At 36.0% G+C, this 17,252-nt stretch overlaps 2 protein-coding genes and 1 pseudogene across 2 annotated transcripts in view; 1 reads left to right on the top strand and 2 right to left on the bottom strand.

The window, feature by feature from the left end:
* RO60 (Ro60, Y RNA binding protein) overlaps positions 1–1,087 on the top strand; it is a 12,954-nt gene extending 11,867 nt beyond the window's left edge. The window contains exon 8 of the mRNA XM_015818642.1: positions 624–1,087. Coding sequence (XP_015674128.1) covers positions 624–776 — 153 coding nt within the window. The 3' untranslated portion in view covers positions 777–1,087. The remainder of the gene's footprint in view (positions 1–623) is intronic.
* Positions 1,082–8,283, bottom strand: LOC114922756 (annotated as a pseudogene).
* Positions 8,284–13,839: 5,556 nt separating this feature from the next.
* GLRX2 (glutaredoxin 2) overlaps positions 13,840–17,252 on the bottom strand; it is a 7,765-nt gene continuing 4,352 nt past the window's right edge. Inside the window, exons 3-4 of the mRNA XM_015818633.2 lie at positions 16,600–16,776; positions 13,840–15,416 (exon numbers count right to left, since the gene is read on the bottom strand). Of these exons, the coding sequence (XP_015674119.1) occupies positions 15,270–15,416; positions 16,600–16,776 (324 nt within the window). The 3' untranslated portion in view covers positions 13,840–15,269. The remainder of the gene's footprint in view (positions 15,417–16,599; positions 16,777–17,252) is intronic.

Raw genomic sequence — 17,252 nt, 5'->3', positions numbered from 1 at the left:
TTAAGTAGCTGCCAGCTTTCTGATGGTTTACATTATGTTATAACAGAACCATTTTCTGGAATGGTTTTGGGCAAACAATATAATTATAATCCTAAAGTAGAATGAAATATAAATATATAAAGTTATATTTTTAATATTGTGTTCAGTGCATACTAGTTTAGTCCTGTTTATATTAGTGTTATATCAGCACTGCTTGTGACTTTCTAGCTATCTGCCCTACAGTGATCTGATCTAGAAGTGTACTGGGCTCACATAAGTGATCCACAAGTGGAACAGTGCTTGTTATTGGATGCAGAAAAAGCTATTTAAGGACAAAGCAGAAAGAATGAGCACTACAAAGAAAAGGACTACCACAGATAAGACAGAAAGCATACTTTTAAGAAAAACCCTATTTGCCACATTCAGGTTTCCCTAATTATAGTTGTGATAGTTGGGATCAAAAATCTTGGCAAAATACTGAAAAAAATAAGACTTCCCACTTCACAGGAAGATAACAAGAATATGGATTGTGCACTTCAGTAATAAAGTCTGTAAGACTTGGCTTTTATAAATAATTTGTTGTTTTGCAAGTATAGTCTGAAAAAAAAGTATTTCTCTCTCTCTCTCTTTTTATCTGATTGTAGAAAATGGGTATTCCATCCAAGTTAATTGTTTGTGGAATGACATCCAGTGGCTTTACTGTTGCAGACCCAGATGACAGAGGGATGCTGGATATTTGTGGTTTTGATACAGGAACACCCATTGTCATTCAAAACTTCATTTTGGATTTGATCTAAACCTGTGAGCACCCTTTTTTCTAAAGCTATTAACTTCCTGAAGAATTGACTGGGACCTATCAATTGAATTAACAAGACTCTATTAATTCAAGGCTAAGTTTCATACCCCTGTTGGAGTGTTAACATTTTAAAAGAGATGTAAAAACAGCCAGTGGAAACTCTACTTTCTGAACATACTGTTTACATCTGTTGTGCATAATTCTAGGTTTCTTATTGCTTTTTAGAACTAAATATGGAATACAGTGAATGCTTTTAATTTTTTATATTAGTTTAACTATGACAATGTATTCCATTACTGAAGATTTTATTTTCCTAGAATGAATTTATGGTGTTAATCACAGGGAATCAAATGATGAGACAGGGCTTCATCTTTTTACACTGTTTCAGGTTAACAACTGTTTGATTGGAATAACTTATTCTATTATCTGAGAAAAAATGAGCCACATATGCATTACAGGTTATATTACTTCTGTCATTGCTCATTAGTTCCTATTACTTTATGGTTACCATTTACCACTGGCAACTTGATGCTCTCCTTGTGTTTAGCAAACATTTTGTATTAAGCAGTGTTGGGACATCTGGAAACAACAGATTATTCCCAAGGATATTGATTTAATGATTATACTTTAGCCTTTGAAATTCTTGTTTCAAAAAAAGTCTTGCAAAGCCCATCAATTTTGTGCACATTATAGTCTAACTCAATGTTTCTCAAATTTGACAACCTTAAGATATGTGGACTTCAACTCCTAGAATTCCCCAACCAGGAAATTGCCAAGTTTGAGAAATACTGATCTAACTGTTCTGTGTTTTATTTCTTGACAATGGATGCTTTTATTTCAGTTCTTAGAAGTATTCATAGTTTTAGGCACCCCATCTCAATTTCTGCACAACATCCTCTCCCTTCTGAACACCCCCACCCACTATGTATATATTCTACTCTACTATACTGTAGCAAAGTAAGGATCCAAAAAAAGTAATGTACACAGAATCCTTATACTATACAATATTTCCCGTGGTAATAGATACATGTCATCAAATCAACTCCTAGAAAAGAGCCTACGACTTAATATACATTAATGTATTCTTCAGAGAAGAGATGGCAGGAAGATGAAAGTTTACCCTCCTAACAATTCCCGAATGCTTCTCTTGGAAGCATTCCATTCACTGAGGCAGAATTTATGTAAAAGCACCTCGGAGCAAGATTATTTTCTTCTTCTCTTGCCATTATGTACACGAAGATGCCAGTGCTTGCTTTTCAACTTCTTCAACCAACTTCTTCAGTTAGTCTGGGTCGCTGAAGAAGTATATGTAGAGTTTGCGCTCCATCTTCTGGAAGTGGCCCTGCAGATAATTTGTTTTGGGTCTCTAAGTTGATCGGGGTGTCCATTAGAATTTCAAAGACGTTAGCTTGTGTGATACTAAGTTGCTCCAGAGGTTCTATCAATTCCTGAGCACGAAGCATTAGCTGCTTGGAGTCACCATACATCAAATACTATAGTGCCTTGTTTTCAGACTTTAGTTTAAGATACTGAGTAAATGGGGTGGCTAGCTGTACTTGAAGCATTCGGAGTTCCTGGAACAATCATGAACCAGTGCTTGCCAAAGTCTCATATGAATGTGAAAATAGTTTCTCTTGATTGTGTTTGCCCAGCATCTCCACAACCGTAAGGTAGTGAGGTCACTAGGATCTATCAAAATCCGTGGCCATTGCTTAATGGAGAATCTTGAATCCTCAGAGCAGGATTGCCATTCTTCTAACTTAGACTGAGATTCTTTCAGGACAATCATCAGTCCCTCTAGCTTAGTTCCAGTCCATTGCAGATTCTTCTCAACATCAGCAAGAGTTTCAGCACCTCAAAGTGGCTGAGCTGGCCCAATAACTGGTCAATAGCTTCCTCTTGTACATGTTCAAGATACTCAAGTCTCATGTTTTCCAAGTCTAGTTCTCCATTTATTNATTGGCATTGACAAATTTGCCATTAGTCAATTGCAAAAGGCGGCCTTACTAGGAACTGCTTCCATCCTGCGACGATATCTGTAATACCATCAAACATCCACGTCTGCCTATCCCAGGTCCTGGGTAAGGACTCGATAGGTAGACAAAATGCCAAATCCAGTCTGAACATCTGGCTGACTGTGCAATGATCATAATAATAATACAACAACAACTTTATTGTCACTTTGAATGTACACCAATTAGCATACATCAAAATGAAATTTCGTTGCATATAGCTCTCAAAGGGTCACCACCTCCGATATACACTCCTTGTTCGTGGCCAGCTCAAGTTTCAGATCGTCCATTTTAGTCTCTAGGGAGCGAATGATGGCAAACAGGACAGATGGAAACAGAGCTCCATGTGGATTAGCCCTCAAATTAGCTTGTATTCCTGCACGACAACCTCGCCTCTCCTTTTTCTGATCCTGACTCTTCCTCCTTTTCCTTAAAGAGGCCTTGCTTCTTTTCGCCCCTGGAGCACGCTGCTACCGCCACCAACTCCTCCAAAAGCCTCTCTTCCTCTGGGCCTGCCGACAGCCTCATCCAGTTCCTTCGCTCCGTAAGTCCCGGGACCTCTCCTCCTCTTCCTCCTTTGGAAACAGCCCTGATTTGCAATAGAATCTGTTGCTGGGCCAGCAGTCAGATCTTGCTGCTGGCAGAACAATTTCAAACAGCGCCAATGACTTTTAACGGTCTCACCAACAGTTCTGAAACACCTAGAAACTCGCCATGCCAGCAAAGATTATCTGCACATATCTGAAGCTTGTCACGTTGCATTACTCGACATGCATATTGATTCTTCAGCATCTGTAGTTCTTGTTCAAGTAAATCAAGCGGTAGGGCTTCATTTTCTTGTAGCTCACTGTTCAGCTGAAAAAACTGGCTACATGTTCTTAACACTTTCTCCAATGCTTCACCTTCTAAAGTAGGCTTCCCAGAAATTACCAGTTTCTCATAGGCCTCTAGTTCTGTAGGAGTCAGCACATTCTCTTCTCCCACTGTGTTGCAAAACTATTCCAGAAATTGTTCTGTCTCAGGAACAGAAAAAGTCAGTCAAAGGCATTCCCACGAAAAATAGTTGCCTTGGGATAGATGGTTTTCAAGACCTTTACAAAGTCTGCTCTGTCAGTGGCCTCCATCAGGAAAGCTCTGGAGCATCTCTGTGTTTGGATTGTTCCTCTAACCCAGGGGTAGGCAACTTTGGCTCTTTTATGACTCGTGGACTTCAGCTTCCAGAATTCCTGAGCCAGCCATGCTGAGGGGAAAGGGAGAGCTGGCTCAGGAATTCTGGGAGTTGAAGTCAACGAGTCATAAAAGAGCCAAGGTTGCCTACCCCTGCTCTAACCCAAGAAGATTCCTTCCTGACAGTGGATAGTAGAAGGTTTCTCAAGCAAGTTTTTTTTTCTGGTTTTTTTAATAGAATCAGAATATCAGAAAATAAAGAATATTTTCTGATGTTCTTTATAGAAAATGTGGTTTATCATATCTCTTGAAGCAAGAGGAGAAAAAGGGAAAAAGAAGCAAGGATAGGGACTATTAATAAAACTAGCCATATTTATGTGTTACTTGTACAAAAGTTAACACAATAAATCAGAAAAGGACACACATTTCTAGCCCCGCCTTAACATGATGACTGATCTGTCTTTCTGAACATATTAACATTTGCAGAGTAGTCTTTTTGTGTCAGCATATCTACTTAAATGTAGGATTGCTGTGAGAGCAAGACAGCTGATTACTTGCGGTTTTAATTTATATAGACTCTTTATTCCTGCTTTACCCCCCCCCTAGGGATCACATGTTCCTAAAGCATGTAATTTAATGAAATTCACGCTTTGTTGATTCCCTTGTGTCCTGATGCGAGGACCATCACTGCTGGTAGGCAAATCAAGATCAAGACCAGCTGCAGAATTTTGGCAAGGAGATAACCTGTTGCTGATCTGAATTTGGCATTCCGGTTGGGCCTGCTGGGAGTTGTGCCATTCCAGATGTTGCTGAAGTCCAAATTGTCCATCTTTGTCCTAGAAAATAAGTTCATATAAACAATACATTCTCTTTTAATTGAACAGAACAGTTATAAGGTAGTAAATTGATGGGCTGAGCAAGACAGGCAGCTTATACAGAAGACAGTTTCACAACTGATGTTGCTGTTCCTTCTCTTCCTATATTACAGTCCGCTAAACTAAACTCCCTATAGGCCAGGAAAGCTTTCTGTGTCATATGAGCAATAATGTGAAAACAATTTCCTATATTTAAGGCTTCTTAGCCCAATGCATAAACTTTCAGCTTGGTACAAAATCACTCTTCCTGGTTTGGGCAGTTCTCCTTTGCCGCAATTCTTAATGACATACCGTAGCAGGAAAATCAGGACAGTTTTTATGGCAGTGTTTACTGTAATGCAAGGTTGACAAACTGATGAAGAGGAAAACTAACCAAGTTCGACTAGCCAAGTCACAGATGACTTAATAGCTACATTTGCATTTTCATTGAGCATATGGTGCTTGCGACAAATTTGTTGCTAAACCAGGCTTAAGGGAGTACTCTGGCAAATGAACATATCCTTTGCTTTGAAAAACACCTTTCATTGACTTAGAAAATCGAGAAGAACCAAATGTTAGTGCTGAATGGGGAATCTGTCCCCCTCTCTATACTGTTAAAGTGCACTTCCCAGCCTCCTTCATCGTGAGCCAGATTTATAATTTAGTAACATCTGGAAAGAATCATTTCTCCACCTTTGGCTAATGTATACACATTTATATACATTCTGTAACCAAATCCTCTTAACAAATTCAAGTTGATAATCTTGTAAACAGCTGGTAATCAAGGTTGTGACAATTGTCTACTCCTTACCCATAGATTTTCACTGTATACTTATGATAGCTGTTCACATTTTTTTCATAATTCCAGACATCTAATTATCTAAGATATCCATTTTAGATAAAAATGGCTAGAGAAATTGTTTTGACTCAGTTCTCCCCAACTTGGATGGGAGGTGATAGAAACGGTGGTTCAGCACATCAGGTAAAATTATGGAAAGCTCCTGAAACTCAATTAAAAGTGCCGAAACAAAAACCCAGATTTTGTATACTGGGCAAAATTTTGCACTGCAGGTTATAGAATCTGATACTAAAAAAAAAAAAAGCGATGATATAGGTTTGTAATATTGGTTTGCTTGGAAGACTTGTTAATTAAACTTCCCCCAACTACTTCAGCTCTCCTGTCTAACAAATTTGCACTGGAGACCTGGGGCATTTTGGAGGAAATACTGGAGTGGATAGAAGGGAGATTTATTTTTCATACAAGTCCTTTCGTGCAGCATTTGGATGTAATTTGGTAGAAGCAGCATGCCTGCTTTATGTAGCTACAATTTTTAAAAAGCCCTAGAATAATACCGTCAGGCTAAGGGTCAATTTTTGGAATAGTTAAGAGAGGAGGAGGTTGCTTTGGAAATGCTGATCTGTAGTTATTCTTCTGTTCTTTACAGAAGTAGCAGTTGATCAACAGCTGCTCTATTAAAATCATGAATTTTAAAGAACTTGTAGCTATATTGACCTTTCTGTAAATTATCTTTATTAAAAAATATTTAAATATCTAAAAGGGTTTCTACAGTGCCGCACAAGGCGTTTTACCTTGGGTAATAATATGTACTCTAAAGTAGTTTTCTTGTCTATTTTTTGAGAGGATTCTTACTGCATTTCCTATTTAACTGTAAAAAAAAAATAAAAATCATGGTTCATATTATTATTATTATGACTCATTTTTGAGAGAGATGTTCAATGTAAGGTAATACACCCAACTGATGTATAGATACTACAGGCAATTTCTGACAAGTATAGAAATATTGCTGAGCCTGGAAAGAGTTGCTACACATAAATATGAATTGTAACTATAAAAGTGTGGCTTTTAAGACATTTGCAAAGATCTAATTATAGTTGTGATTGATAGAATAAGTTCATTGTGTAAGTGGAAATTGACCTAAGTTACCTTATAGGTCTTTTGACATAAGGATATGTCTTAATCTATACTTAATCTTGTATACTTAATCTATACAGCTATACTTAATCATGCTCCCACCCTCTTTATAAATAGTTGTGATTTTTATAGTTCTTTTATGGAGAAATGCCAGTACCAGAATAATGACATTTAAAAAGTCAAAATGCATAATTTACATAATTTTGTGGGAAAGCTATAACAGGTTGCATGAATTTAGCTTTAAGCTCTAGGACCAATATAAAGATATGTCATGCAAAAGTATTTCAATCTGCAATGTTAAATGTACAACGTATTTCCTGCCATATTATAAATGGCTCTTATGACTTTTCTTCCATTACAAAAGTTGTTGGCCTCCTGACCCAGGAGAATTGGACAGCTTTTTTTTTTTTAAGAAATAACGTAAATCAAAGCTTTTCTTCAAATGTTAGCCTAAAAATCCAATGATTTTTCATCCTGATTTATTTTCCCCATGAATGAATGTGTTTGTGTGTGTGTGTGTGTATAAATTTTTAAGATTATCGTATATATATATATTTGTTTTTCTATATCTATACACGATAATCTTAAAAATTTGAATCCCAGGTATACTCATACTACAAATATAAAAAACTGAACTTCGGGATAAATATAAAAACAAACTGTTTTATTACTAAGCTTTCGTCGGTCCTGTGCCGACATCGTCAGAGTAAAAGCCGGAGGCTGGCTAGCCCGCTTATATAGCTGGCTGTTTCAACGATCTGTTCATGGAGCGAGTAATTGGTCCCTCTTCCCCTCGCCCCCTCCTAGTCAACCGTATTGCTCCTAATTGCATCGTTCCTGCCTGTGCGCATTTGAATCCTGGCGCTTTTTCTCCCCCGCCCTCCTTCTCCCCATCCGTTCCGCTTGTGTGCGGCTGCCCAACGTCATTGCCGAATCATCCTCTGGGTTTCCTCGTCCTGTAGCCTCAGTAAGTTGTTGCACAGTCGCGTCCGGTGGTGTTCCTTCTGTCGTGTGTCCTATTTTGCCTTTGCTAGTCTGTTCTTTTCCTGCAGCCCGGGTGGATTGTGTTGGCATCCCCCTCTCTCCGCTCGCTGTAGTTTCATGCTGTTCTATGGGTGGGTGTCCTGGGTCTTTCTTATCCTCCTTCCTCCTATATATGGGTGGTATTTGTTGCATTCGCTGTAAGTTTTTGCACTGTTGCTCATGTTTCCTTAATGTTTGGTAAGCCGGCAATAGATCTATATGTCGATTAATCAAATATTCATTCGATAACCAGGCTTCTTTGAGCAAACAGTCACTCTTAGTAGGGTCTTGGGCAATAGTCTCCACTCCCGCAAAGTTGAATGAATGGTTGTTGTCAGCCATGTGCATCCACACCTGTGAGTGCTCATCATGTCGTCTAGCCACCAACCTGTGTTCATGGACTCTGGTCTTGAGTCGCTTGGCGGTTTCTCCAATGTAGTTGCAACGGCAATCGTTGCATCTGACATTATACACCACTGATGATCTTTTGTGTTCTGGCAACAGGTCCTTAGGGCGCATTATTTTAGTGTGCAGCGTCTGACTCAGCTTATGCGCCACATTGACATTGTAAGGTGCCAATATCTGTGCTGTTGCTTCGGACACTCCGTTGATATAAGGGAGTGTTGTCCAGACTGTGGTTGTTGGTCTGCTTTGTGTTTCACGGGGTTCTACATGTCTGCTATATTGCCAGATGAAATCTATTGGATAGCCATTGCATTTGCATATACGATAGAGGTAGGTCCATTTTCTGTTTTTTGCTTCCCTTGTGCTGCAATGGGTGTTTATCCTCCTGAATAGTGTTCAGATACAGCTGATTTTGTGGGACACTGGATGGTTATTCCCATAGTGCAGGATCCGGTCTGTTATGTGTCGTTTTGCGACCCGGACGTGACTGTGCAACAACTTACTGAGGCTACAGGACAAGGAAGCCCAGAGGATGCTTTGGCAATGACGTTGGGCAGCCGCACATGAGCGGAATGGATGGGGAGGAGGGCGGGGGGAGAAAAAGCGCCAGGATTCAAATGCGCACAGGCAGGCACGACAGGATTAGGAGCAATACGGTTGACTAGGAGGGGGCGAGGGGAGGAGGGACCAATTACTTGCTCCATGAGCAGATCGTTGAAACAACCAGCTATATAAACGGGCTAGCCAGCCTCCAGGTTTTACTCTCACGATGTCGGCAGAGGACCGACAAAAGCTTAGTAATAAAACTGATTTTATATTTATCCCGGAGTTCAGTTTTTTATATTTCTAGTATGTATATATATACATACAGACAGACAGACACACACACAAAAAACTAACATATTTGGATTCTAATGTTTTATAAAAAAATCTTTCTCCTTTATAAATTTGTTTCATTTGAAAAAAAAGGTTGATTATATGCCACTGAATAATATAATTATACTGACTTGCCTGCTAAAATACATTCACTCTGAATTTGTTCAATCTACTTTGAATTCTTTTTTGCAACAAGCAATTGTGATAGCAAATTGTTATAAAGGTAGTAAAGTGTAGCCATTAGCTTTTTGTACAAATTTGTTAGTTTTGCTGTTAAAATGAAATGGGATTTTTTTTCCCAGACCATATCTCGAATAAGTAAGGCAATAGGAATAGAATAGCAGCTATAATAAATGAAGTGTGAATTGTATTCACTTTATCTTAATCTTTTTCGTTCTTTTCTGTGCTCTGGATTGAATTAAATCTAGAGATATATCAATAGCAGATAGGTGGCTTCATTCTCCCCTTTATCAATTTATTGCTTCCTATAATATTACTTCTGTTTTAGTGCAGATTAGGACACCTTGTTAAATGATGGCAGTGGGATTTAAGGAGGAAAGAGGTTTGAACAGAACATGTTTACTGAAAAAGAGAAGAGACCAAGAGAATGGGGGGGGGGGGGAAGAAACGGTTTAACTTGCATGTATCCATGGATAAATAATCCACTTTATTTAAATCACTCTTGACAATAGATCTTAGTAATATGAAATAAAAGATTCTCTGTGTATTGGAAAGACTTCTTGCATAGTAACGAGTTGCTATGAAAGAGAGCGCAAGATGAACTGGGACCTTAAAAATATGGCATGCTTCAAAACTGAATCCATTCTGTGTTAAAAAGGGGTGTGATTATAGGTTTTAATCGCAATGAAATACTTTTTCAATTAATTTGGGGTTATAGCCAATACAATATGACTTCCCCTTTCTCTCTGCCCCTTTTGATTATACCCCAAATTTGCTTTAGACAGTTCGTCAACTGTAAAACTGATAAATTTGATCATTTTTAAATTGGATATGAGCGGAGTGTATAATAAATTACACTACAATTACAACTACTACTATACCAAAGTTAATTTGATTTTTTCCCCAATACTGTGTATCCTGTGTATGAATCCAAGTAAGTTCTATTCAATATTGGTCTATAATCAGTGGTGGGATTCAGCCAGTTCTCACCAGTTTTGCAGAACCGGTAGCTAATTTTTTGTTGTCCAGGCCCAGAATGGACTTCCGGAAGCGGCATCCACACAGAGAACTGGTTGTTCACTTATTTGAATCCCACCACTGTCTATAATTGTCTTGTTTGCTTGCACCTTTCCAAAGTCTCACTTGAGAATTATGCATTTTCAGAAAGAGCCTACCACGAAGCTTGTTAAAATATTAATATACAGAGAATTATTTCTCTTGTTTATGTTTCCTTTTATTTTCATATGGTAGATAAGTATTTTTTTTTAATTTCCCATCACTCTGTGAGAGAGAATGTTGGGGGCCAAAGTCTGGCTTAATTTTAAAGTTTTAACTTCTGAAAGTCACCTCATACCGATAGTGACACTCAAATGTACTTCCTACTCACATCAGCTTAATTCCACTCCACCTTGTTTGTTTTAGTTATCACTGCTGTCTCTTTCAGGAGTGCCTCTTGTAAATAACATGTTTTTTTACAATAGCTGCTGTTCTGGTTTTTGAATTAGTCTTTGATACCATTTAGTTAAATTAGATTGTACCTTTAGCTTAATGCAAATGAAACATTATTTATTTTGTGAAAAGATACCATGGGATCATGTGCTGTATATTCTGTTCATCTTGGCCATCATTAGGAGTTACATTGGTACATTCTCTAATCACAGTTCAATTTAATTTGAATTAATCACAAAAGTGGAATTCTGTTTAGTGCTCACCATGAATATTATTTCTAACCATTTCTGATGCAAAATGTGTGATTATAGGCCTGGTTTTGAATTCGGTATTCACAATCAGTGAATCAAAGCGTTATCTTCACAATACTGTAGGCCATTATAGCCAGTGGTCTTTTACAGGCATATAGAAATTCTATTGATTTTTGAAAACCTTTGTTATATATGCTAAACTAGTAGTCTTTGACTTACAACCATTCATTTAATGACCATTTGAAGTTCCAACGGCACCGAAAAAAGTGACTTATGACAATTTTTCACACTTACAACCATTGCAGCATCCCCATGGTCACATGATCAAAATTTGGATGCTTGGCATTTAGATGTATTTATGAAGGTTGCAGTTTCTCGGGATCACGTGATCACCTTTTGTAACTTTCTGACAAGCAAAGTCAATGGGGAAGCCAGGTTCACTTAATAACTGTGTTACTAACTTAACCACTGCAGTGATTCACTTAACAACTATGGCAAGTAATATAATAAAATGGGGCAAAATTCACTTAACACCTCTCCTGCTTAGCAGTGGAAATTTTGGGTCACAAGTCGATTACCTGTATCTCGTTGAATACAATATAAATGTATGATCTAGCTATCAAATTGCATGAAGTTATGCTTGAACACAAAGGCAACATTCACCTACATTGTAAACTATTATCTCAGAAAGAAGAGTAATTAACATCATTGTTCTTGTAAAGAAATAATGCCAAGGAAGAATATATGAATTCTCTATTTGCCGGAGTGGCAGAGGTTAGTTAAAAGGTGCTAACTTCAGAAATAACCTGATCTTGCATTTGTACTTTAAGTTGAATAATTCTTAACACCAAAGTAACATCCAATGTTTTAGTTCTTCAGTGAAAAATTACTGTATAGTATATTAGCATGGAATATGCAACACTTGGGTTTAACTGGCTATTTGTACAATATGTAGTTCAGTTGAAATGTTGCCTAATATTTATATCCAGATACTCACATTATGCTGTTAAAAGATTAACAACAGGTGGAATTTTTGTAATAGGGTGAGATTTAATTTTTGGTTGTGATGGGGAAAGAATTTTACTTTTATCAAGTGTCACCATTGCCTTTTGAAAACCTTAAACATGATCATAAGAAATAAAAGTTATTTGTATCTGTAGAGGTGTAAATTTTCCCAAGAATAACTACATTTTGCATAAAGTTGATCCATTCTGAGACTGGAGATTATACAATGAACACTATATTGGAAAAGGCTGGTAGTTTCTGAAATAATTTTTTGTGAAACAAGGATTTAAAAATGTAACATTTTGAAAACACTAATTTTACACATTATTGTAGTTTTACCAGGATAGCACAGTATCATCTATTGTTTGTGTTTTATACAATCTGTATTTTTAAGTGGCAATCCATACACTACATTGCTAACATTTTGAAAAAAAAATATTGTAGATCTTTTAGCTGTCAGTATTTGAAAAAAAATGTTGAGGCAAAAATATTGTGAAACACGTATAATTTTTAGTGTAGTATATTATTAGAAGAAAAAGAATTCAGCCGTTGTTCCTCTCATTAGAATCATATTCTTCTAAGGCTCATAATTATTTTTTTCAAAAAGCAAAACAATGCCTTTACTGCCAAAATGTTACAATAGACACTGAGTATTTGGTATGTGATTTCCACTTTAAAATAAGCAGCTTAGGTTTTCTTTTAACGAGTAACAAGTTTTTAGCTAAGGAAACAATCTCTTTATTAATAAACATTAGAGAAGAGGGGGTTTGTTGGCAATCCTACCCATTGTTTTCAATAAATAAATGACTGTTTTCTGATAGAAGTGTAAATGAAATGTTCCTAAGTGTTTTATGCTTTGTAGAACAAGTGCAAAATAAATTCTATGTACTTCATCATTTAAATTACCTTTAATAATCGTTATTTACTCGTGTTGTATGTGGCTAAAAAGGTGAACTGGAACTGAGGTTCTATGAATGCTGGATGCGTGCTTCTATGTCCCATGGATGCTTTTGTTCTTAGCATTTGCTTCTAAGTTCTTAAGCATTTAATTACTTGGGGGATGTGTATGAATAGATGGATAGGTAAGTCAGTCTCTGAGAGCTTTCTCTGTCTGTTCACTTATATTGTGATTTGTAAGAAAGAAATTTGGAGGCAAAGCATGCTATAATCCCTTTAACTTTATATTTTTAGATAAATAAAACTGTTATCAGTTTGACTTTAGCACTAAGAAACATTATATAATTTGTTGCTCCATTCATAGTTTGACATTTATTTATTTGGAAAATTTATATTGCCGCCTACTCACTCACGGCAACTCAAGGCAGCTTACAGGAAATAAAAACACAATATAAATATGGTGCTTCATGTTGGAGTATTGGTAAAATTTTAAGCTGCTCTGCCCTTATAGTACAATCTCTTATTTTATAATATAATTTTATTGCACTTATTAGAGTATAAAATACAAAATGAAACTGAAAATAGTGGGAAAGAGGGGAGTGTAGGATGAAGGGAGGGGGAGAGAAAAAAACATTATCTTCTGACTCTTCAGTGCAGTACAATAAACATAAATTTACAGCCTCAACTTTTTACTTTACATACTCAATATATACTAGTCATTTCTTTTTTTAAAAAAAGATGTCTAATCACTAAATCCCAAAATATTTTTTATCTCAACTACAAAATCCAGACATGGTTTCCAGATAGAAACAAAGTTAGATGTATTCTTCTCTTTTAATTAAAACAGTCAATTTGGCCATTACTGTATTATATAATTTTGTTTTTAAATTTGTATGTCTGTTTTAGGATACAATATTTGACTGAAAAATGGAAATAAAAAAAGACATTCTGGTTCTCTATAACATGAGCATGCAGCTTATAATACAGTTAATCATAACACATGAATGTAAAATTCTGATAAATATTTGGTATTGTTTAATGCAAATATATTACACAAAGAGGAAGGACATTAAGTCACAGTAATTGTTTTTTCATATACACATAAAGTTCTATTTCATAAATATCAATCCAATTGCAAGCCACAAAGAGGTCACATTTTCAAGAAGCTTTGATAATGAAATATGTCATCTAGCAATCTGGACATTATAAATTTCTATCTGACAAAAACCTTATCACTAGGACAAGAACACCACCTTTTTGGGGAAAAACGCTCAATCTGACTTGCATATTAATTTTTGCAAGGTTTTCGAAACTATTCACCCATTTGTAAATCATTTATCAATATTTGCTACATATAGCTGATGAGGTCCTTTTTACCTAATCAGAATTAGATACCTAATTCCAAAAGTCCTTCATGTTATGTGTTGTTAAAAGGCGATTCTGATACACTGCCTAAATAAACTACAAAATTAATCAGGCAAGGATAGATTAGCTTGGACATATTTAAACTGGGAAAAGGGCAGCGATGTTGCCTTTACCGAGAATGAACACCGATTTTACAGAATACCACTTCCTAAACACAAAGACTAGCAAAGTTGACAGCAAAAACTACAGTTACACACATGTAGGTTCAAGTGAAGTAGAACTTTAACATATATAAAAGTAGTCTATATATCTCATCCCAAAAGGCTTATTCAATCTATATTCTCTGCTTTCTTCAGATCTACTCTTTGCCCATTTGCTGGCATTCCCTTTCTGTATAACTTTAAAAAGAGGCAGAGGCCTTCTTTGTATCTGACTGCACAAAGATTCATGGGCTGAGGGCTAACCAGAAATTCAAACTCCACGATGAGAGAAAGCATACAAAAAGGAGGAAATACGTGGAAGAGAAAGGAAGAATTAAGCTGAGTTCAGTTTCTCCCTTTCCAATGACTGCTTTATCTGTGCTCCGTGTCTGTTTCCAGCATTCCATCTTCTGATTTTTGTGTTGTCCAGGTCTCTTTTCACTTTTTCTGTTTGATATACCAATTTGCCAATGCCCAATTTCCTGAGAGAAAGGGAGCATTCACAGACAGTTTAGCTTTATAGTTGCAGGAACATCAAACAATGAGCAAATTGTCATGGACGGCAGCTGATTATTGTGCACGTGCTCATAGGTATGCCAAAATCATCCTGGGAGTATTGCTATATATTTGAGTGCAGGTGGCATTGCTCTTAAACTTAGTTTCCAGAATTGACTTAATGGGACAAGGTTTATTGCAGCATTTGTATGTCTAGCTGCTTAGTTTTCTACCAGGAACCCTTGTATGGTTGCAATCTGCATATTTACTAGCCAATATATTTTGGGACAATTCAATATTGTTGAAGCATTTTTTTACAGATAAGTTGCTAAAGTTAAATCTGGATTTATAAATTAAAGATTGTCACGTTTTATTTAAAACATCAAGGAAAACCATATGAATGTACTGAGTTTCTTTCTCTTTGGATCTGGCACTGGTGAACTAATGGTAGCAGTTTACCCTCCCTGTGAAGTTGCTGAGTATCTGTAGCACCTCCGACAAAATTTCCATTGATAAATATTCTGGGAACCTGTTGAAATATAAATAAATATTATAAACCTATTGTTCAAACATGGATGAAATGCACTATAGTATACTGCTTCTACTTATGTTATTAATGAATCAAGACAAATACTCTTACAAAAATTGAAGGAACCAGACTCTGTAAAAAAAAACTTTGAGACGTGCAAGAAGCATCTTATACAATCCAATCTAACTCCAGCAGTGAACATTATTTGGATTCTTTATACAGATTCCCTTTGGAATTCAAGCGAAATACCAAATACAGATAACTTTCTTTTTCAATTTAGCACTAATTTTTATTTAAAGACAGTATTTAACTATGATCTAAAGTAGAAAGTTTGAATCACAAGGTTGATACAAATCGTCAAGTTCAGACTGAGAGCTGTAATCCAAACAAATAAGCTGAACAAGGACATATATAAGCAAAGAATAAATATTCATTCTGAAAACAATGATAGTTTTACAATAATGTTGTATTAGTTTTTACAAGGCTAGAGATTGTAATCTTATGTAAAGAAAAATTTACTCTGCTAAAACATCAAAATGCTGCACTCATATATCAGATTCATAATGAAATCCTGTTTACCTGAAAACAACTCCTAAATATATAACACTGATTTTAATATCTGATAGAAACAGGACCAAAACAAATTTTACTCTACCAGATAAAATCTCTCTTCACTAAGTGCCCAATCGTATACAGGATCTTTAATGCTAGAAATAAAACATAAAGCAACATTCTCTTATTGTTACATCCCAGCAATTTCTTCAAGGCAGCAGCTATTGCAAGAAATAGATTGCATAAATATATGGATTGCATAAAAAAATCTATTACAGTAGCACTACTACATTATGAACCACTTTGAATGACATGGTAAGGTAAAATTCACTAAAATTCTGGGCTAACTCTGAACTACTCCACTTGCATTCTGGATTTCTCTTGCAAGTGGACTAGAGTCTGTCCTGAATTAGAAAACGTAGAAAACCATGGGATATTCTATGTAGACTTTGTCATCTCACCCAAACTAAAAATGGTAGCTTGTTCTGTAATCTAAAAATATTTAGTATGATGCCTATTTTTTTTTTAAAAAAAACATAAAATATGTACTGCTTCAAAAATACCCAGAAATGGAGTAATCACTTTCTGAAATGTGTTTTATAAATGAAAGATTAAAAAAAATAGTACTCACTGTCCGGCTGCCTGTCATTTGATGAAGGATATCCTGAAACTGGCTTCCATTTTCATATCTATCAAGTTCTATGGCTTTATAATTCACATTCATTTCTTGAAATAGTTTCTTTGCCATTTTGCAGTAGGAACAACTGCTTTTTGAGAAGATCACAACACAATTATCTGATATAGCATCCTATATGTTGAAAAAAAAGTACATGATGAGAAGCATGCATAAGGGAATATGGAAGAATTTAAAGTCAATTCGAAATCCAAAGTCAATTCAAAGTCAATTTGAAATCCAAAACAACTTCAAAGTTTAGGTTGTATGTGAATCCAGAAAGTTGTAAGTTATTCAACAGACTAATTAAACCAAGTTTGGCAGGCCAGTATTAACATCTGGCACTAAATGTAATGTTTGTATAATGGAGAAAAAGCAACTTTTCAAGAAAACACATTCTATATATTTATTTATTTTATTTATTTATTTATTTATATTTGAATTTATATCCCGCCCTTCTCCCGTAGGACTCAGGGCGGCTGACAATCTATTTAAAATACATACAAAACAATACAAATTTAAAATTAATTAAAAGGAATATTAAATATTTGTCGAATTTAAAATATAATTAAAACCCCCCTAAAAATTACCCTAGGCCAGTCCTGCAAGCT

Source organism: Protobothrops mucrosquamatus, unplaced genomic scaffold (genome assembly GCF_001527695.2).
Source record: "Protobothrops mucrosquamatus isolate PMUCROS unplaced genomic scaffold, P.Mucros_1.0 scaffold774, whole genome shotgun sequence".
Taxonomy (NCBI): Eukaryota; Metazoa; Chordata; class Lepidosauria; order Squamata; family Viperidae; genus Protobothrops; species Protobothrops mucrosquamatus.
Note: the sequence above shows the minus strand (reverse complement) of the source record. Positions and strands in the feature narration are given on the sequence as shown.